At 34.1% G+C, this 24,534-nt stretch overlaps 1 protein-coding gene across 1 annotated transcript in view; it reads left to right on the top strand.

Annotated features, from left to right (window-relative positions):
- Positions 1 to 24,534, top strand: part of Mat89Ba (nucleolar protein 6 Mat89Ba) — a 329,267-nt gene that overhangs the window by 95,359 nt on the left and 209,374 nt on the right. The window contains exons 7-10 of the mRNA XM_090403430.1: positions 2,970 to 3,130; positions 3,379 to 3,496; positions 8,560 to 8,717; positions 13,820 to 13,935. Coding sequence (XP_090259556.1) covers positions 2,970 to 3,130; positions 3,379 to 3,496; positions 8,560 to 8,717; positions 13,820 to 13,935 — 553 coding nt within the window. The remainder of the gene's footprint in view (positions 1 to 2,969; positions 3,131 to 3,378; positions 3,497 to 8,559; positions 8,718 to 13,819; positions 13,936 to 24,534) is intronic.

Here is a 24,534-nt window from a genome sequence, read left to right as displayed (position 1 = left end):
AGCATATATAGGTTTGTTCTGGTCAGATTCCTCCCTTTTTTTTTTTTTTTTATGAACTCATTCCAAGTTCATTAGAAAAAAATAAAAAATAAAAACAATGTGCCCATAAAATAAAAACCTTCCTCCTATTTACAGAATATCACCCCCCCCCCCCCAAAAAATGTACTGTCCAGGCAGTATTGAACAACTTAATGGTTTCGGGATAGAAGAGTTCTTGTAAAAGATATACAGTATCATCTCTGAAAATATCTGTAAACAAGCTCGTGATATAAGGCTTGTTAAGAGATGGGTTTAGTTCCACACTGAAATGCTAGGAATTCCTCAAGTAAGACTCTGTTTTACCTATATGTGGAACTAGTAACTCTGATAGAGATATGGAAAGATTAGAAGTGGACGAATCTCTGGTGTCTACAATGAGGTATAAAGGAATGCCAGCCTTGTGTACTTCAGGAATACCATCACTGAGTGTTTGGAGTTCAGCTGATCATTGGTTTCCTTGGTTGCAGACATCTTTTACTAGATTATTGATTTTGCTATAGGACACATCAGGTCAGCATCCAGTAAACTGTGTGTATCAAAGTCACTAAGTAAGTAGACAAAGGTAACTTCATCATTACTATGGAGTTACCTTTGTCTGATGTCTAACGTTCTGAAGAGCTATTAAGTCTGTTTTGAAGATATTGTGGTGGTGTTACATTAAGCAAAATACATTTATCTGAATGCGAATGGAATCTGCTGGGTTTTTGGCAATCTCCCCTAAAACCCTTCTTGGGGAGATTGCCATTCCTGAACAATCTGTGCCCTGTGAAATAGCATGCTGTCTTTCTGGAATAACTGTTACTACATAAGCACAAAGGGATGTATCTGGTTAACAGTAATATTCAAACAGACTTTGCCATTTTTATGTCACATAATTAAGTTTACATTATTCTTAGCTTTCCATCAACACTTTTCTTCCAAATGAATTTATTTGTCAAGTCTCTAGTATTGTCATACAGTCAATGCATTCTATGGAAAAGTCCTGGCCTGAGTTCTATAAACAATGCTATTTTAATGTATTTAAACTATCACTATTACAAACATTAAAACTCAAACCCTTCATGAATTTTTTTGCAAATGTTACAATCAGTAGACAAAGAAAATGGCAGGAAATTGTATATATTGATAACAGAACAATGTTTATATATAGCAGGGACCAGGAACTATATACGAAGAAAGGAAATGGTGCGGAAATCATACATTGACAGGACATGAGGGATTGGTAGTAACCAAACATGAAAAATGCAAAACAACAGCAACATGGCAAGTTTAATTTTTCATGTGGCTACCTGGGACTGAAATTCAGTACAGTGTTAGCAACCGGTGCTGAGTATCCTGAAGTAATCAAGGTTTAGAGTGATCTTTTCAGATTACTTGATGAAGTTTAGAGAAGTCTTTTAGTTCACTCAAGTTTTAATTGACATTTGCTCTTTATCTTTTAGTTTAATTAAATTGCTTAATGTACCACACAGACAATAAGCTTTAAATGTTGCTATTACTCCTGGATCCATTGGTTGAGTCAGGGAAGCTGTGTTTGCTGTAAGAAAGACAACTTTGACAGGAATGCATGTGTCTGACATACTGTTAAGATCAGTAGGATGTCCTAGAGTGTTGTCCAACAACAAAAGAGCTTTTTCTTCAAAATTATTTCTTTGGCAATGCCATTTCACTTCTGTACAAAAATGATTTGTTAACCATTTTTGTCCAGCTTCAACATCTGCACTTGCAGCTTCTCCTGATAATTTTATTTGATAACAGAACAATGTTTATATATGGCAGAGACCAGGAACTATACACAAAGAAAGGAAATGGTGCAGAAATCATACATTGACAGGACATGAGGGATTGGCAGTAACCAAACATGAAAAATGCAAAACAACAGCAACATGGCAAGTTTAATTTTTCATGTGGCTGCCTAGGACTGAAATTCAGTACAGTGTTAGCAACCGGTGCTGAGTATCCTGAAGTAATCAAGGTTCTATGAAACTATGAATTCTGGCCCATTTTGAGAAATTTAAAAAAAAAATTCTCAAACCAACCACGAGAAGCCACAAAATTTTCTGCATTTTTTTTAGTTTGTTTAGATTTCAGATGATTAAACAAAAATAATGCTTTTTCTTAAATCATCGTTTGAGTTAAAGGCATATGTTGTGACATGTCATCTATCCACAAACTTAACATCTCCATTTTTTCTAAAATTGGACTTCTTAAGTGAGTTAATTTTGCTGCTGTAACATCTGTACAATTCTGAGCAAACTGTTTTATTTTTTCTGATTGACCAAGTATGGTTGTTAAAGTTGACTGCGCTAGTCCTAAAGAATATGCCACATTGGATTTTCTTTCACCCCTTTCAACACGTATGATATTTAATTTAGTTTCTAAAGAAATTGCTTTTCTTTTCCTTGATTCTGACATTTTAACTAAATATTTATATTTACAAAATCTACAATAATGCTATTAGAGAACACACATCATTTATTGCAGTGCACCACACTGAAACACACCCTACGAAGTGTAAGCAACAACTAAATTACATAGATGATGTGTGAAACTTAAAACAGACACCCACAGCTTGGGAGTATGTGACAAGTTGCATTGTTCGCCAGTAGGATGATTGCCAGGCGTTGACCTTAAAATTTTAATTTTTTTAAGTAATATGGGGCTTGAAATTGTGGACTTTGTTATATCGAGGCTTTGTTACCAGAGGTATGACTGCAATTAACCGAGGTATGACTGCAATTTCTTATCAAATATATTTTGCTTTTCTTTCCCTGAGAAGAACTTTATGCAACTAACTGTAAGTATTTACAAATATTATAATTGAAGTATGAAGAAGTTAACATGATTTTATTTAATACCATTTAGTCTAATTTCAGTTTTATTTAGGATTGTTTTTCTATGAAATGTTATGGTTTTTGTTTGATATCCAGATACTGAGATGTCATCACCACATTACAATTCAACTATTCTTTCTGATATAATGATGGTTGGACTTCACGAATTTCTTTCTAAAGAAATTGGTAACTCTGAGTGCTTGAAAGATGGCATACTTTTACTTAAGCTATGGCTCTCTCAACATTCCTTGCATGTGGTAAGTTGATAAATTATTTAGTATATTATAAGTGCTTTTATTTGTTGTTGTTGTTGAACCTCGTTCCTCACTTTTTGGTGTATATGTATTAATATTTAATGTCAGTAATTGCAATTTTCTTTTTTTATAGCTAGAAAATTTACTAATATATCTTTCATTGATTGAGCTCATTGTTATAGAGCTCTTTGGAAAGTTATTTCCTCTATTATTTTTTTTATTATTTTATTTTATTTATATTTTTTACACAGAGCATGGGAAGTTTTACTGGTTTTCTCACAACAATGTTTGTAGTATATCTCGTGTTTACTCAAAAGATTAGGATACTTAGTGCTTATCAAATTTTTCGGAGTTCACTGATGATTTTGGGTAAGATTTCAAATTTGTTACATTATTTCTGCAATTTAAGTCAATTTTTTAAATTTAAGTAGTTTATTGAAATTTTTTCAAATAATGTTTCTGGTGTAATCCACTGACTTTTTGTGGAAGGTATACCTACTTCTAGATAGCATAATTATTTCTAATAATTTTATTCAAGAAGCAAAGAGATTTGGTATAGCATGCCATATATTTTATGACTTGTTATCAAGTAAACTCTGTTTCCAGCTGTAGTTTTATGTGCTTTGCTATTTTTTATTTTATTTCGAAATACATTCAATTTTTACATCAATTTCAAAATACAGTCACATTAATAAATTGATTAGTTTTGATTAATCTAAAAGTATCAGACTGAAACATAACTTCTGTTCACCAAATGAATTTATATCGAACAGGAATGAAAATTCCTGTTCGATATAAAAAATTTTCATGGCAAACATTCTTTGTGATCTTTAATGATGAATTTTAATTGTAATTTTTAATTCTGTCCTTCTCTAAACAAACTTATGGCAAGGCCATGTATGATCCTTCATGGAAAACATCTTTCATGAAGGATCGAACATGGCTCTAAACGTAAGAAAATGCTAGCAGAGAAGCACACTCTTTACAAAACCTAAAAAAATATGAAGAAACTTCAGAAAAGGACAAAATTCGTGATAAGAAAGGTGACGTTTAGAATATCTTCAACTTCAGTTTTCACATCACCTTTCTTATCTCTAATTCATTTTATATTATGTTTCCTTCCATTTCTAAGTTTTCAGTAACCTGAAACATTTTGCTAGCTTCCTGATATTTATCTTCAATATATCCTGGAACTTTTGATATGCCTCTTTAACTTCCTAAGTCCAGCATGGAGTTTTGATTTTTCTATTCTTTTTGATTGCTTTTTCACATGCTTCCTGGTTTAATCTATCAATGTTTTCTTCAGAGCCACTAAGCTCCAAGGTTTGATCATTGTCTTCAAACTCTTTTTTTGGTCAATAATTTTGTCAATGGTAGACTTGCATATGCAAGTCTACCATTCACCACTGAAAGCTGCTCGACTTTGATTATTTTTATTTCAGACAAATTATGGACACTACAATGTAAGGGATAACAGGAGCCAATAGCAGCCTTCACCGAACAGTCACTTGATCAACCTATTTAACCACACCCTGAACAATGATGAAATCTCGCTACTCAGCAAAGGCTTAAACTTTGCTATGCCACCCAGGAAGATTAACAAACTAGATTTTATTTACCATATTGAAAGATGCCTAAGATTTCTCCCAACCATCATAGCTGATAAAATACATTTGGAAACCTCAAATATTTTAAATTGAAATTATACAAAAACAATAACTAGCAACCTAACCAAATCAGAATTGGCAACATTAAAATCGCTAAAATTAAATCCTGACATTGTAATCACTAGAGCTGATAAAGGCAATGCCACAGTTATTTTAAACCGAATAACATATTTATAAAAAATGAATCTAATAGTCTCAGACAACAGCACCTATCAGCTTGTTAACTATAACCCAACCAATCGAAAAAAGAAAAAAAAAAGGAAGTGCTACTTAAATCAGTCACTTAAGTCTTCTTGGCCTGAAGACACAGTTAAAAAATTACTTCTGCACTACGCTTGTTCTCCAATAATTTACCATTTATCAAAGATTCACAAACAGAATATACCGCTCTGGCAAATAGTTCAAGTTATAGACTGCCCTAATTATCACCTAGCCAAGAAACTAGCATTAACACTCAAGGAGTTGGTAGGTCATTTCCCCCTCCCTTATTAAAAACACACAACACTTTGTAAACAAAATCAAAGACATCTCACTGGAAAAACATGATTATTAGTCAGTTTGATGTCTCTACCCTCTTCACAAATGTCCCAATCAATGACACAAACCTTCTATTACAAGACAAATTCACTCCCGATATCACAACGCTCTTTGCTCATGTACTATGCTCTGGCTATTTTGTGTGGCAAAACACTTTCTACCTATGAAAAGAAGGCACAGCCATGGACTCACTATTATCCCCTCTAATTGCTAACTTTTATATAGAACATTTTGAACAATGTGCTCTAGATTCCTCTCCTTTAAAACCCAAAGTCTGACTTAGATACATTGATGATGTTTTCACTTTCTGGTCCCATGGCCACCAGACATTAGACACTTTCCTCAACCACTCAAACAAACAACACAAACGCATACAATTCACGATTGAGATTGTAAAACAGAACACACTTCCATTTCTAGATACATTGTCACACGTCTTCCTTCTGGCAGTCTTTCCTTCACTGTTTACTGAAAACCCACACATACTGGCCAATATATATACATAAGCCGACGTGGTTGGCCGAGTGATTAGCGTATATCCGCTCTCCAGCCAAAAGGCTGCGGGTTTGAATCCCGCATAGGCATGGATGTTTGTGATTGTCCTCTTCCAATATGGACTGGATCACCATGGGAGCAGTAGACCCAAAACCTCTTGCAAAGGGCCTTCACCCTGAAGTGGGTAGAAAAATAGGCTGTTAATTTTATGTATACATGAACTCCTACCACCACCCAACACAAAAACTAGGTGTCATTAACACACTAAAAAACAGGGCTTTGAAGATTTGCTCCAATGAACAAGCACTTAAAAATGAATTAAAAATTATCAACAGTACCTTCCTAAAAAATGGCTACAGCCAAAATACTATCAACAAAATTCTTTATAAGACCTCACTTAAAAACAAAAATCAATTAAACTACAATAAAACTGTAACCATTCCATACATTAAAGGGATATCAGATAAAATAAACAGAACACTACAGAAATACAACTTTAAAGCCATCTTTAAACCTCCTAAAATTAAAGAACTTACTCAACTCATCCAAGGATCCAGTTCCTCTGCTGGCCCACCCTGAAGTATACCATATTCATTGCACAATGAATACAAAGGCAGAATGGTTATCTTGTTACAAGAAATATGATTAGAGCATATGCACTAAAATGGTCAAGATTGAATCCAGATGAAAATATAGAATTTCAAACTACTTCAGGATGCTGTAATCGTTCTATGAACAGACAAAATCTGGTACTATGACAAAAACTACCAGCAGATCTTGACCACAAACTTACCAGTTTCCATAAATTTATTATTCATTTGAGACAAGAACATAAATTTCTATTGTCAAGCTTTGATGTGATAAGCAATAAAACAGTGGAGTCTAAAGGTAGTAAGAGTGTGCTAGTTCAAAGTACAGGTCATGAAAAAACAAGGTTTACAGTTGTGTTGTCATGTTTGGCTGATGGAACCAAGTTAAAACCAATGATCAAATACAAACGCAAAACTAAACCTAAGATAAAATTTCCTTCAGATTTTTTTTGTACATTTTCACAAAAAAGGATGGATGGACGAAAATGGCATGAAATTATGAATAAATAAAATGTGTGGAACACACGACCAGGTGGTATAATGAAGAAACGCAGTTTATTTGTATGGGATATGTTTTGTAGTCATTTAACTGAGAATACTAAAAGTCGTCTAGAAAAAAATAACACAAAAATTGCTGTTATACCAGGTGGTTTAACTTCTATATTGCAACCACCAGATGTCTGCTTGAACAAATCATTTAAAGATCACATGCAAGAAGAGTGAAATAATTGGATGTTGATTGGTGAAAAATCATTTATAAATGTGGATCTATGCACACTGCATCACTTGATATGTTGTGCAATTTTGTGATCAAAGCATGGAATAAAGTAAAAGTAGAGACTGTAATAAAATCATTTAAAAAGTGTGGTATCTCTAATCTTATGGATGATACGGAAGATGATCTGTTGTGGGACACTGATGATGATAAAAACAAAATCAATTCATCGGATTCGAACTGCGATCCATATGACGATCATTTAAACAATGAATCTGAAGAACTATTTTCAACAGATGATGAAGAAAATTAACATGAAAATTGAGGTTAATAATTATTATTTGTTTTTTAAGACTTACATCTATTGTAATATTTTAAATAGATTTATGTAACAAAATATTAATCTGATTTGTTTATAAACACTGCCTATTTTCTTATATAACAATGTATTGTAAACTACCTAAATATTCATCCAAGAAATTAAGCTTCCCTTTTTATACTTGCCATATAAGATGACCCATGATTTTGAGGGGTTTTCTGTAGTATTTGAGAGTCATCTTATATGCCAACATATACGGTATTTAATTTAATTTAATTTAATTTAATTTAATTTAATTTTTTCACTAGAGGTCAGGCTAGTAGAACCGTTGATCAAATCATTGTCTCTGTATATGTGTGTATACTCCAGATGATGACCTTAATATGAAGGTGGAAATATTGGGAAATTAGAATAGTTATTTCTAACACGGTTGTAGTCTCCATAATTTGTCTGAAATGAATGCTGATCACCGTGTAACACTAAAGTTAAATGATTATGTTTAAACTTTCTTGTATATTTTCCTTTTCAGTATGAAATTCAGTTTTATTCCACTGAAAACTAAATGTTGATACTTTCATATTTCAGATTTCCTGTATACTCTTGTATCTTAAATGTGTGAAGATATCACTCTCAACAATAACATAGTTCTTGAGGCCTTTTCTTAATTCTTGTGTCTTCTCTCCAGGTGAATTTGTTCACATCTATATATTGGAGTATGGTATTTGTTATCACCAGTCTGTGTCCCAGAGAGAAATTTACTTTGTATATACAATTATTAATATTATTAGTGTTATGAGTTTTTTCTGAATTTTTCCAAAATATTTCTGTATATCTGGTATTTATTTCCTACTCTTCTGTTTATCTTCTCCAACAAGGACCAGCTTTTCCTTCTTTTTGCCAGCTGCCTTTTCTAATGCTTGTAGGCACAAATAAGTCTCATTGTCCAGTTCCCCATTTTGATATTTACCTACATCACTCTATTTGATATATCAGAATTTGAATATTTGAATTATTACTTTAATATTTTTTTATATAGCAGAAAATCATGATATAGTACTTTGCTGCAACTGATATTTTTCTGGAAAGTTATAAGACTTATTCTGTTTCAGCTGAAAATAATTTTGCAGAAAATGGTATTACTTTAGCTCAGTGGGTTAAAGACCAGCCAACAATGAAGGATTTTCAGGATGCTTTTGAGGTCGTGTTTCTGGAGTCGTCAGGTTATTTGAATCTTGCATCTTCTCTTTCAAAGGAGAAATTATATCAGGTATTTCAGTGTTCGCTGTTATTTATTTTATTTGTTGCTTTTGCAGTTTTTAAATGTGTTCTCTTTATGATATTATGGGTTGTCTCATTAGCTGTGTTCTCCATGGATTCTAGCATATGTGCAAAAAAAAAAAAAAACATTACTTTAAAATCTTACCTTGGATAAATATGCATAGCAAAGTTTGAGTGAATTTTGGAAGTGCATGAAGTAAAACCATGTTATTGATCCCTTTAAAATTAGATAAAAAATATATATAAGATAACCTATGTTTAAATTAACATATTTTTGACTTCAATTTCTGTTGCTTAGATTTTCTGATATATCCATGGTTACGCTTCATCAGAATTGGCACAAGTAATTTTCCCACATTACTCTAAATCTCTCAAAACACATGCTGCATTGCTCAGTACTCCTTTACAGTTCATCTCCAGACTCACTGAATAAAAGGTATTATTTCTGGAAAAATTCCATGTTACTCCTCTAAGTAAAATATTATTTTTATAGCTATTTAGCCTATTTTTGTTTAGGAGTAGCCCATTTTTATAATGTCATTGGCTTTTTACTCAATTGTTAGCATTACTGACTTTTTAAATTAAGACAGATATATGAAGAATATATAGGAAGAATAATTCGGACATAACTTTGTAGGATGTTGCTGGTTGTCTTCTTATTCAGCGGCATCTGGCATATGACGATATACATTTATCTTCTGTTAAAGTATGACTGAAAGGAAGGGGATTTGGAAAAGTGGGGATAGAGAGATGTGGGAGAATTTTTGGTGAGACAGGAGGTGTGTGAATTTTAAACTTTTTTTTTTTTTTTAACAAAACCAAAAAAAAAAAGCCTCTGTGATTAGGGAACATGTCGAACATTTATATCCAGTATATATTCCACATAGAGACCATTTGCTGAACGGTTATTTTATTAAGTTTTAATTGTACTAGTTTCATGTGCATTATAGTACATTTCTTTAACTGAGAGAAATAACAAACTAAACTAATATTGCATTGACTGAGTTAGGTAGCAAGGAAGTTAACAGTGATACAGCATGTTAAATATAGACTAATAATTTTGAAATTAATACCGCCAAAAATACCACAGAAAAAGTAAAAATAATTTAATAAATCAATGACTAGTTTCATACAAAAATATTGTGTACTTCTTCAGATTGATACAATAAAATTTCTAAATAACAAACTATAATTTTTTTTAAAATTCATTCAATGTGCAACAGATATTCAGGAACAGATATGCAGGAACGAGATATCATGATTGTGAGTTATTATTACATGATGTAACATATTTTGTTTCATATCCTAATTCATCCATATGTAGATCTTTTATGTATAATGCCCAAAATTGATTTAATATCAGCCCTTGGTTTTTATTACACTGGATTAGACATCGTATCTCTCACTCACCTCTTTAAATTTGCATACAGAAGTATATTAAATTCTGTATGGTATTTTGTTGATTTATAATTGACTTGATGGTTTTCAATGGTGGTGAAATGCCAAACCAGATTTATAGGCTCGTTTTTTCATCCACAACTCTGATATGGTTCTTTTTGATGGATTTCTCCAAAATTTCTCTTCTGTCTAACATAAAAAATATATATAAATAACTTCATTACTCCTGTAATTTCATTAGAATGTTTGATCAGTACAATATTTTTATGATGTTATTAAAGTATTTTCATCATCATCATCATCATCATCAAATTCCTGCCATGTACCCTCAAGGGGTGTACAGGATATGATAGTACTACATGAAAAAAAATTACATCATTATTAAGTTCCTATCTACAATTTTCCTCCAAATCAGTCTGTTGCTTGTCAAGACTCCAACATTATCAGATCTTATATTTCTATCGTCTAAGGCACTTTGTACGGTATCAATCCACCTATATCTTGGTCTTCCTCTGGGTCGTTTTGCTGCCAACCTGGCAGAGAACACTTGTTTTGCTAATCTTTCCTCGCCCATTCTGTTTAAGTGACCATACCACCTGAGATTAGCTCTGCTAACGCATTCCTGGATGCTGACAATGTCAAGTTCTTTCCTAATATCCACGTTTTTAATATGATATTGCCATTGATGCCATCTGTTCACGCCTATAATCATTCTCAGGACTCTCATATCTGTGGTCTCTAGTCTTTGGTCAAGTGTTTTACTTCTGACCCAGCTCTCAGATCCATAAGTTAAAACTGGTTTGAACACTATCTTGTATACAGCTAATTTAGTGTTCCGACTAATTTCTCTGTTATTCCATATGAATTTATTCAGTTGACTTCCCACCATACCAGCTTTGCTGATTCTGTTGTCTATTTCAATACTGAATTTACCACCTTCACTAAAAATCGTGCCTAAGGAAATGTTTTACTTGTTCCACTGGTTCTCCATTCACAACACAGCTGACATTTTCAATGATTCTGCCTATTTTCATTGTCTTTGTCTTTTTATTGCTGACCTTTTTATTCCTGACAGCCTCTATTTGGCCTGAATCCAGCTTGTTCTTCACCAAGCTTTTCTTCCACAATTCTTCTCAACCGTTTCTCAAGTATACTTGCATAGATCTTGCCAGGAACACTCAGTAGGGAAATACCTCTGTAATTCTCACATGCAGTTTTATTTCCCTTTTTATGTATGGGTACTATGAGAGCTCTACTCCAATCATCGGGAATTCGTCCCTCTGTCCAGGCTTTCTGAACTATGCAGTGCAGCCACTGTAAGACTCTTATACCACCATACTTCAGCATTTCTGGTCGAATATCATCTACTCCTGCTGCCTTTCCACATTTTAAGCCTTTGATGGCTTTTTCTACTTCAAGTATGGATATTTATTCCTGACTGCATGCCTGGTCAGTTTTTTTTTACTACTGTGCTGTCATCACTGCTTGTTTCATTTAGCAGTTTTTCAAAGTAATTACTCCATACTTCAAGGATATCTTTTTCTCCCGTTTTCATGTCACCTTTATCATCTCTAATTCCTTTTACAGCACTCTTTCCTCCATTCTTAAGCTTCTTCAACAACCTCCAGAATATTTTGCCACCTTCTTGATATTTATTTTCTATATTCTTGCCAAAGTCCTCCCATGACTTTTGTTTAGCTAGTTTTACACAGTGTTTAGCATTCTTGCATTTGTCTCTATATTCTCTAAGAGCACAAGCTGACTTATTTGCCAGGAACTTTTGATATGCTTTCTTCTTTTCCTTCACTGCCTCTTTAACTTCCTGTGTCCACCAGGGAGTTCTGATTTTTTTTATCCTTAGAGACACCCTCACCACATGCCTCTCTGGCAGAATCAATCAATGTTTCCTTCAGAGTTTACCACTGAATCTCCAAGGTTTGATTCCTGTTCTCAAACTCTTTCATTTTTTCTTCAATAATCTTTGTGTATTTTAGTCTACAGTTCACATCTGAGAGCTGCTCAACTTTTATTCGCTTTAAAACTTTCTTACATGTTATTCTTTTCAATATGAAATTCAATTTTATCCTGCTCAAGACTAAATAGTGATCACTTCGAATTTCAAATCCTCTGTACACTCTGGTGTCCTGCACCAGGGAGAAAACATCACTATCAACAATAACATAGTCAATGAGACTTTTCTTATTCCTAGCCTCTTCTCTCCATGTGAATTTGTGCACATTTTTATGTTGGAACATGGTGTTAGTAATAACCAGTCCATGTCCTGAGCAGAAATCCAACAGATATTTGCCATTATTATTAGCTTTGCTCTTTTCTCCAAATTTTCCCAAAATATTTTTGTATGTCTCACAATCATTTCCTACTCTGCTATTTAGATCCCCAACAAGGACCAATTTTTCATTGTGTCAGTTGCTTTTTCTAAAGCCTCAAAAAATTCCTCCACTTCTACCTTAGTAGAACCTTCTGTGGGACCATAGACACAAATAATTCTCATTGTCCAGTTTCCCATTCTCATATTTGCCCACATTACTCTACTTGAGACTTACTGCCATTCAAGAAGATTAGCCTCGTATTTTGTGTTGAATACTATGGCTACTCCTTCTTTTCCTTGATTGTCATTGCCTGAATATAACATTTTGTATTTATTGCTCAGAACGATCTCACCAGTTTTGGTCTTTTTTGTTTCAATCACCCCTATTATGTCGATCTGGTACTTATCTAATTCCTCAGCTAGCTCCATTTCTTTGCCATTCAGGCTTCTTACGTTGTTAGTACCAATCTTTAACTCTGGTGATGTTGAGTTGGGGTTTATTTTCAGATCTGTTCCAGTAGCTGAATTTTCGCTGTTCGCCCTGGTTCCCTGGCAAAAAAAACGGGGACCTTGTTTAACCGGGCGACGCCCCAGCCGGCATGAAATTTTGTCATGTTGTACCATCATTCTATATTTTGGTTTAACCAATAAGAATACAATTTGGTCGGCTAAATTCCAAATTGCCAGTCCATCCTCGTCCGTTCAGTATCCAAGTAGATACCGAACAGGGTGCACCACGAGAAGGTGAGGATTGGACATTAGGTCAGAAGCCCTGGTCGGTTCTCCGCATTCCTTTAAAGGCCATGTGGAGGTCTCCTCTCAGTTATACAGCTCTGACCCGTACAGTATTCTATCAAATAGTAGGAATTTTAAAGATATAAACAAAATACTTTTCTTGAGAGAAATTAACAAACACGATCAAAGACAGTTATTGCAGATGATTCTACTAAGAGATCTTCCTTAGTGTAACTAGGATTGCAGTTGCAATAGATTTTATAAGATACTGGTCTCTTCATGGGTTGATCTGGTTGTTTAGACTATCCTAATATTGTAGAGATTTTTTATAGAGGTGTGAAAGCAACTTTTAGGTTATGTTCTTGTAGGACATTTGCTATTTTGTCTATAACGTTCTAAAGAAACTGCGTATTTGTAGTTGTTTGCCTGTTGTCTTGGAGACTGTGATGCTTTATTTAGTATGTTATTAACAGTTTTGATGTCGTAACCATTTTGATGCCGAAGATCATACAGTATGAATAATTAAATCTTGATTCATTGTGAAGAGCTTTAAATATTAGAGAAAATGATTTTACTTGAAGATGATTTGATATTTTAAACAATGTTTCAAATAGTTATCTTTTATTTAGGTACAATATGAGGCTCAACTAAGTCAGAAGTTTTTTGACTTGAATCCACAGGATTGTATTAGTGCTTTATTTCCAAATCAGGTTTCATTCTATATGAAATTCGACCATCTGATACAGTAAGTTATTATATAAGTTTTTATTTTGAATTCTAAGTTATTAAAGGAGGGAAAATAATGCAGCATATCATTAAGATAATATAGTCAACTCTCCCTATGTACTTTTATAAAAATCATTACAATAAAATTTTATTGTAATGAAGTAATAATTGTTGTTATTATTAATTCATAGTAATGATCATAATTATTAATAAAATTTTAATAAAGTTAATTAGTCGTTTTCTGAGATGCTTTGGTTTGGTTATTTATTATAATGAATGAGTTTGTTTATGCACTGTTTGTTTGAGAGTAGTTGACTGTATTGTTCACTAATGCATATTTATTTTATCAAATTTAATTTTGTTATTCTGAAATAATTTGATATATTTCTTGTAGTTGTCATTAGAATGTTTGATCATTAAAATATTTTTATGATATGATTAAATTATTTTGTATTGTTTTATGTACAGTATTCTATTAAATCATGGGAATTTTAAAGATATAAACAAAAACTTTTCTTGAGAGAAATTAACAAACATGATCAAAGACAGTTATTGCAGATGATCCTACTAAGAGATCTTTCTTAGTGTAACTAGATGTGCCCCAATTCCTCATTCCAGTTCAAGCAAGTGTTCATGTGCCAACTACTGCAGTGTTTGATGTAATTCATTCTGAATCACATGTTGTTAATCTTTACTTTGTGACATGGAGCATGTGGGAAGGTTTAAGATTTAGTAGCATAAACCATGTGTCGCATTCACAACTGTATGGGACATTGATGTAGGAGCTTACAGGCACGAATTCCTACACTTCGACTTAATTCATAATATATGAGGACTTATACCATGAGAATTGATTCCATATCATCGCACTGCCACCTACAGACTTCATCTTTTGAGGTAGAGTCTGGTGGTGGCATTTATCTTCACCACATTTAGGCATAATACATTTTGTTTGAATTCTCCATATCCAAAATATCTATCAGTCTGAAATGTGTGTAGTATGATTTTATTATATCACATGACCAGTTTTCATTGTTCATGTACATTGCTCCGTGCCAATTATGTGTATTTCTTGATAACAACAACAATAGATTATACATTGTTAACTGTGTCCCTATGAAAATGCATACTGTACAACTTTCTACACGTCATAGAAGTTCTTATAGAATTGATCATGGCTTTACATTTACAAATACAGGTTCTCTAGAGTCTGACAACATGATGAGTTACCAGTCTTAAATTAGTGTTAGCTCCTGTCAACTCTACTTCTGGAATTCCATTTCTTCAGTATGTTGCAAACCATGGATTTCGAAGTACTTGTTCACATAGCACATACAGACATTTCTCCTGAATGACATATGATTTCAAGTATTTCCCTCTGAAATGCTGTTTACCTTGCCATGTGCTCGTTGTTCCATATATAACATCGAAAATTTTTATGCAGTCTAAAAAATTCACATCCAGTTCCATAACTTTTTTGTAGAATGGTATGTAGCCAGATCCTAGCTGCATGCTGCTCAAAAAGCAGTTTTAGTTTTTATTCTGTTTATCATAAAAGGCAAAAACTCACAAGGCATATATAATAATTTTCACACCTATAAATACATATAATAACATACATAAAGCTTTTCACATAATGCAAACACATAAAAAACAAAGAAATTTGAATTGAAATTAAAAGATGTCACAATGACATTTTGTTCTGCATGACAGACACCAACAGGATAATATAATTAACACCAATCGGAACTCACCATTATCCAACAGTGCTCCTCAACTATCCTGTCGGCGTGTTGTGATGAGTGAATGTATTTTAAAATTGGTATTTGGGAGAAATTGTTCACTGTGAAGCTCTCTTCTCAGTGAACAATTGAGTGAAAAATGAAACAAACAAAGTGAAACAAACAAACACCTGACTGAGCTTCATCATCATCATCATCAAATTCCTGCCATGTACACTCAAAGAGTGTACAGGATATGATAGTACTACATGAAAAAAATTACATCATTATTAATTTCCTATCTACAATTTTCCTCCAAATCAGTCTGTTACTTGTCAAGACTCCAACATTATCAGATCTTATATTTCTATTGTCTAAAGCACTTTGTACCGTATCAATCCACCTATATCTTGGTCTTCCTCTGGGTCGTTTTGCTGCCAACCTGGCAGAGAACACTTGTTTTGCTAATCTTTCCTCGCCCATTCTGTTTAAGTGACCATACCACTTGAGATTAGCTCTGCTAACGCATTCCTGGATGCTGACAATGTCAAGTTCTTTCCTAATATCCTCGTTTTTAATATGAAATTGCCATTGATGCCATCTGTTCACGCCTCTAATCTTTCTCAGGACTCTCATATCTGTGGTCTCTAGTCTTTGATCATTACTTCTGACCCAGCTCTCAGATCCATAAGTTAAAACTGGTTTGAACACTGTCTTGTATACAGCTAATTTAGTGTTCCGACTAATTTCTCTCTTATTCCATATGAATTTATTCAATTGACTTCCCACCATACCAGCTTTGCTGATTCTGTTGTCTATTTCTATATTTAATTTACCATCTTCACTAAAAATCGTACCTAAATAGCTGAACTGTTTTACTTGTTCCACAGGTTCTCCATTCACAACACAGTTGACATTTTCAATGATTCTACCAATTTTTATTATCTCTGTCTTTTTAATGCTGACACCTTCATACCTTATCTATTACAAAAGCTATTCAATTTAGTCAGAGAATCTTGTAGACTTGTAGCAGATTTATTTAGAAGTATAACATCATCCGCATAAAGGAAAGAGCTGACATTAACATCTCCAATTTTGATATCATGTTTATTACCACTTTCCTTCATAATGTGATCCATATAGATAATGAATAACAGAGGGGATAATGTACATCCTTGTCTCACACCAGATTTAACATTAAACTATCTTCCTGTACTTCCTTCAATTCTAACTGCTGACTTACAACTCAAATAAAGACTAAGTATTGCTTGATATAATGCCCCATTGACACCATATAACTGCAGCGTATTGAATAGCTTCTCTCTTGGCACCTTGTCATATGCCTTTTCCAGATCGACAAAACTTAAATACATATCTTTGTTATATTCCCATGCTTTCTCGACTATTTGTCGTAAATTGAAAATCTAATACTGACAGCCTCTATTTGGCCTGAATCCAGCTTGTTCTTCACCAAGCTTTTCTTCCACAATTCTTCTCAACCGTTTCTCAAGTATACTTGCATAGATCTTGCCAGGAACACTCAGTAGGGAAATACCTCTGTAATTCTCACATGCAGTTTTATTTCCCTTTTTATATATGGGTACTATGAGAGCTCTACTCCAATCATCGGGAATTCGTCCCTCTATCCAGGCTTTCTGAACTATGCAGTGCAGGCACTGTAAGACTCTTATACCACCATACTCCAGCATTTCTGGTTGAATATCATCTACTCCTGCTGCCTTTCCACATTTCAAGCCTTTGATGGCTTTTTCTACTTCAAGTATGGATATGTATTCTTGACTGCATGCCTGGTCAGTGTTTTTTACCACTGTGCTGTCATCACTGCTTGTTTCATTTAGCAGTTTTTCAAAGTAATTACTCCATACTCCAAGGATATCTTTTTCTCCTGTTTTCATGTCACTTTTATCATCTCTAATTCCTTTTACAGCACTCTTTCCTTCATTCTTAAGCTTCTTCAACAACCTCCAGAATATTTTGCCACCTTCTTGATATTTATTTTCTATATTCTTGCCAAAGTCCTCGCATGACTTTTGTTTAACTAGTTTTACACAGTGTTTAGCATTCTTGCATTTGTCTGTATTCTCTAAGAGCACAAGCTAACCTATTTGACAGGAACTTTTGATATGCTTTCTTCTTTTCCTTCACTGCCTCTTTAACTTCCTGTGTCCACCAGGGAGTTCTGATTTTTTTATCCTTATAGACAACCTCACCACATGCTATAGACAACCTCACCACATGCCTCTGGTAGAATCAATCAATGTTTTCTTCAGAGTTTGCCACTGAATCTCCAAGGTTTGATTCCTGTTCTCAAACTCTTTCATTTTTTCTTCAATAATCTTTGTGTATTTTAGTCTACAGTTCACATCTGAGAGCTGCTCAACTTTTATTCACTTTTGGTATGCTTTTTTCTTTTCCTTCACTGCCTCTTTAACTTCCTGTGTCCACCAGGGAGTTCTGATTTTTTTTATCCTTACAGACAACCTCACCACATGCCTCTCTGGCAGAATCAATCAATGTTTTCTTCAGAGTTTGCCACTGAATCTCCAAGGTTTGATTCCTGTTCTCAAACTCTTTCATTTTTTCTTCAATAATCTTTGTGTATTTTAGTCTACAGTTCACATCTGAGAGCTGCTCAACTTTTATTCACTTTAAAACTTTCTTACATGTTATTCTCTTCAATATGAAATTCAATTTTATCCTGCTCAAGACTAAATAGTGATCACTTCCAATTTCAAATCCTCTGTACACTCTTGTGTCCTGCAACAGGGAGAAAACTTCACTATAGTCAGTGAGCCTTTTCTTAATAAGAATGTGGGAAAATATGAGAATGGGGAACTGGACAATGAGACTTATTTGTGCCTATGGTCCCACAGAAGGTTCTACTAAGGTAGAAGTGGAGGAATTTTTTGAGGCTTTAGAAAAAGCCACCGACACAATGAAAAATGAAAGTTGGTCCTTGTTGGGGATCTAAATAGCAGAGTAGGAAATGATTGTGAGACATACAAAAATATTTTGGGAAAATTTGGAGAAAAGAGCAATAATAATAATGGCAAATATCTGTTGGATTTCTGCTCAGGACATGGATTGGTTATTACTAACACCATGTTCCAACATAAAAATGTGCACAAATTCACATGGAGAGAAGAGGCTAGGAATAAGAAAAGTCTCATTGACTATGTTATTGTTGATAGTGATGTTTTCTCCCTGGTGTAGGTCACTAGAGTGTATAGAGGATTTGAAATTGGAAGTGATCACTATTTAGTCTTGAGCAGGATAAAATTGAATTTCATATTGAAAAGAATAACATGTAAGAAAGTTTTAAAGCGAATAAAAGTTTGAGCAGCTCTCAGATGTGAACTGTAGACTAAAATACACAAAGATTATTGAAGAAAAAATGAAAGAGTTTGAGAACAGGAATCAAACCTTGGAGATTCAGTGGCAAACTCTGAAGAAAACATTGATTGATTCTGCCAGAGAGGCATGTGGTGAGGGTGTCTGTAAGGATAAAAAAATCAGAACTCCCTGGTGGACACAGGAAGTTAAAGAGGCAGTGAAGGAAAAGAAGAAAGCATATCAAAAGTTCCTGTCAAATAAGTCAACTTGTGCTCTTAGAGAATACAGAGACAAGTGCAAGAATACTAAACACTGTGTAAAACTAGCTAAACAAAAGTCATGGGAGGACTTTGGCAAGAATATAGAAAATAAATATCAAGAGGGTGGCAAAATATTCTGGAGGTTGTTGAAGAAGCTTAGGAATGGAGGAAAAAGTGCTGTAAAAGGAGTTAGAGATGATAAAGGTGACATGAAAACGGGAGAAAAAGATATCCTTGGAGTATGGAGTAATTACTTTGAAAAACTGCTAAATGAAACAAGCAGTGATGACAGCACAGTGGTAAAAAACACTGATCAGGCATGCAGTCAGGAATACATATCCATACTTGAAGTAGAAAATGCCATCAAAGGCTTGAAATGTGGAAAGGCAGCAGGAGTAGATGATATTCGACCAGAAACGCTGAAGTATGGTGGTGTGAGAGTCTTATAGTGGCTGCATAGCATAGTTCAGAAGGCCTGGACAGAGGGACGAATTCCCGATGATTGGAGTAGAGCTCTCATAGTACCCATATATAAAAAAGGAAATAAACTGCATGTGAGAATTATAGAGGTATTTCCCTACTGAGTGTTCCTGACAAGATCTATGCAAGTATACTTGAGAAACGGTTGAGAAGAATTGTGAAAGAACAAGCTGGATTCAGGCCAAATAGAGGCTGTCAGGATCAGATCTTCACTTTACGACAAATAGTCGAGAAAGCATGGGAATATAACAAAGATATGTATTTAAGTTTTGTCGATTTGGAAAAGGCATATGACAAGGTGCCAAGAGAGAAGCTATTCAATACGCTGCAGTTATATGGTGTCAATGGGGCATTATATCAAGCAATACTTAGTCTTTATTTGAGTTGTATGTCAGCAGTTAGAATTGAAGGAAGTACAGGAAGATCATTTAATGTTAAATCTGGTGTGAATCAAGGATGTACATTATCCCCTCTGTTATTCATTATCTATATGGGTCACATTATGAAGGAAAGTGGTATTAAACATGATATCAAACTTGGAGATGTTAATGTCAGCTCTTTGCTTTATGTTGATGATGTTATACTTCTAAATAAATCCGCTACAAATCTGCAAGATTCTCTGACTAAATTGAATAGCTGTTGTAATAGATATGGTATGAAGGTCAGCAATAAAAAGACAAAAGACAATGAAAATAGGCAGAATCTTTGAAAATGTCAACTGTGTTGTGAATGGAGAACCTGTGGAACAAGTAAAACATTTCAGCTAATTAGGCACGATTTTTAGTGAAGATGGTAAATTAAATATAGAAATAGACAACAGAATCAGCAAAGCTGGTATGGTGGGAAGTCAATTGAATAAATTCATATGGAATAAGAGAGAAATTAGTCGGAACATTAAATTAGCTTTATACAAGACAGTGTTCAAACCAGTTTTAACTTATGGATTTGAGAGCTGGGTCAGAAGTAAAACGACCAAAGACTAGACACCACAGATATGAGAGTCCTGAGAAAGATTATAGGCGTGAACAGATGGCATCAATGGCAATTTCATATTAAAAACGAGGATATTAGGAAAGAACTTGACATTGTCAGCATCCAGGAATGCGTTAGCAGAGCTAATCTCAGGTGGTATGGTCACTTGAACAGAATGGGCGAGGAAAGATTAGCAAAACAAGTGTTCTCTGCCAGGTTGACAGCAAAACGACCCAGAGGAAGACCAAGAAATAGGTGGATTGATATGGTACAAAGTGCCTTAGACAATAGAAATATAAGATCTGATAATGTTGGAGTCTTGACAAGGAACAGACTGATTTGGAGGAAAATTGTAGATCTGAAATTAATAATGATGTAATTTTTTTTTCATGTAGTACTATCATAACCTGTACACCCCTTGAGGGTACATAGCAGGAATTTGATGATGATGATGATGATGATGACTATCTGAAAAATGTTCTAGAAAACTTGCCCACCCTTGATATATATATATATATATATATATATATATATATACACACATATATCTGTGTGTGTATATATATGTGTATATATATATATATGTGTGTATATATATATATATATATGTGTGTATATATGTGTATATATATATATATATGTGTGTATATATATATATATATATATATGTGTATATATATATATATATATATATACATACACACACAGTAATGTTCCATTTCTCTGACCTTGAAAACAACAACCCTTCAATTAACCGACCTCTTGCATGACTCTTCATTTATCAGAATGGCAAGTTCTGATAATTGAAGGGTGTTGGTTAAATGGTAGATTATTGTGCATGTGTATTTTGTCTTGCTGTTGTTGTGTCGTTTTCTTACATTTACAACTATTTTCAACCTTTGTGCTATATCGCCGTAATACACTCTATCGGGTAACACGTTGTACCTCTGAGGGACAATGGAATTTCCATTGTCCCTCAGAGGTACAACCAGAGTACCAGATACCAGAGTATCTGGTACTCTGGTATCTGGTACCTCTGGCAGTACCAGAGTATCAGTGTTCGAGATTTACCCCTCGTAAAACGCCAAGAAATTTATTTGTTTTGCTGCGCCTTAGCGCTATTAGATTATTAATGTTAACAACCATGAGGTAATCTCAGGACAGTACTTAATGATACCTATCAACTCTGCAGACGTGGCCAAAATATACCCTTTTCTAATATCCCACATAGGTTCGCATTAATATTTTATAAGAGGTGCATCGGATTCCAGAAATCACAGAAAGTGTTTGTTAGAATCAAAAGCAAGGTTTATTAATTCTCAAAAGTAGATACACTTAATAACATTAATTCAAATCCCATCTTAAGGGAGATATACAAAGCATAAAACATTCAAACATTACTATTATACTTATAACATATTATGTAGCAGCTATCTAAAGTAAGATCTATATTAACACTCTCTAATGCATTATTTATGTATTATTATCACAGTTATTCCAAACTCCGTAGCTCTGTCAGACTACTCAAGTTCACATATCTTGAGTAGTCTCAAGATATGTTCATTCATTCATATCTTTCACAACCTCTTTATAATTTGTCAATTCTTCATTCTAAACATATCCTTAATTTCATTCAATATAAAAGCGAACTTTAACACATCGTCAGACAATAAGAATAAATTCAATATCCTTCTAAACTGATAGCAGTACAACCTTATCCTATATCATTAATGTTCCCTTTTATAACATATTAACGTGGCACAAATCTTTCATTCATATTCAGTGAAACACAAACAAAGTCTACTTATCTTCCCCTATGGTTCTTTATGACATCATAGGTTCACAGGAAATTGGCCTTCTGTGGACAGCCGCCGGACTTGCTTTTTTTTCCGCAGAGACACTGCCGCCGAGACCCACGACTGCCTTATTCGGAATTCCTCTTGTACGGGGCACTGGCACCCTTCACCACCACGAGAGAGGAACACACAGGAGATCCAGGAACAAAAAGCCTTGTTTCAGGGTCGCATTTCCCTGTATATTTCCCTCTTTTTTTTTCTCTGCATTTCTCGCCCTATTCGATGTCCAGCGAACTCCCACGTGCTATTATGTCACGCCGTCCATTCTCTCCCCCGCTATTGCACGTACGCTGATGTCACGTTGTTTGCTTGGGGCGAGCCGCTCCCTCGTGTATGGCTCCGTAACCTTTGGACTTGACTCCCCCCCAACTGTTGAATTTGTGCTTACATTCTATAATTCTTTTATGCATGTTATTTTATAAAGCTCTGATAATGTTTTACATTTTCAATATTAATTTAGCCTCATTCGCGAATGGCACAAAATATATACTTATTTAACCTTTTTATTACAGAAAACACTTGATATACATATTACTTATTTTACACTTAGAGGCAATTTACTGTATTTATTTCCATTTTTTGTTTGGAAACCCATGTTAGATTTTGATAAGATAGGAGTTCATAAAATTCCACTTTATCACAATCCAACACTGTTATATATTATACCTTAGTAATAAGTAGTGCAGTAAACTTAGTAATAAGTTTACCTTAGTATAATGGCACTTATATATTACTCGAACAAAATAAAAAAAAAAAAAAAACGGACTGAAATATGTGATGTCCAGCATACGCTGAGCTTGACTTGAAAAGTATTTCTGAAATTGCGTTAAACCATCATTTTCTTCAAGACATAATTCTTTTCACACATTTTCAGCAAATTAGAAGTGACAGAGCTATGTACAAAGCTGGAATGCATGATTTCTCTGATAGTATAGAAGAATATAGAGAAATTTCTCTGGTATAGAGAAGATTATATGAAGCTTCTACAATTAACATGACTATTAATGGATAGCAGCTCTCCATGAGGAACATCTTTACATGTTCATCTAGTCATCATCCTAGATAGATAACAAAAGCAATTTATTGCATGAGGATTTTCCTATTTACAGTGTATTTCTTCTCACACCATGCATGATAAATAATTGTGAGAAATGTGCATTTTTCTTGTCTGATTTTGTGCCTTTCCATGGCAACTGCAGCATCACTTGAAGATAAAAACTTTTTTTAAAAGAAATTTTCTTACATGTATTCCAGAATTAGCATATCACACCTACACCACTCAATGAATTTTGCAGTCATCTTTGGTATCTTACAGAACATGCAGTAATCTTTGATAAAATATTTCTCTAAACATACAAACTTATTGTTTTAATACTGACCATATGTAATGCTTACAAACATCTTACATTCTTTGCCTGCCAGTTTCGCTTGCAAACTGTCTAGCTTTTTCAAGGCGTAACGGAAAAGCATAAAAAAACTAGTAAATGCAAATTGAAAGGAACATAAAAAACGTTGTAAACAATCTAGTAGCTAAGGTTACACGTTCGCGTGACAGAGACTGAGAGGACTTATTGTTCTTATTCATTATCACGCATGCGTGTTTGTTGTAAACACGTAATGTGATTACTGGCTAGCTGTAGTTCAGATGGATTTAGAGAGAGGATCAGGTTTTTCCACGAACTGTTCAAAATAGTACCCTGATTTCTGTTGAGGTTTCTGCCAGTTATTAACATTATGAATAAACTTCCTTGAATAAACGATGTCTGTAGTCGTCATCCAAATATGGCATGGAGTTGTTTTGCCACTCTGTCGTGTGGTTAGACGTACAGAAATGATGTGCTAAGCCAGAAGAAATACTTCCGATGTGGTCATCACCAACATGTTCTTTTTGTCTGATCTCTAAACTCCGTGAAGTTTGTCCGATATAGGCAAGACCACAGGAGCAAGGAATGTAATATACTCCTGGATATTTGTA

Source organism: Typopeltis vanoorti, chromosome 14 (genome assembly GCF_054136105.1).
Source record: "Typopeltis vanoorti isolate ZY-2024b chromosome 14, IOZ_Tvanoo_1.0, whole genome shotgun sequence".
NCBI lineage: Eukaryota > Metazoa > Arthropoda > Arachnida > Uropygi > Thelyphonidae > Typopeltis > Typopeltis vanoorti.
Note: the sequence above shows the minus strand (reverse complement) of the source record. Positions and strands in the feature narration are given on the sequence as shown.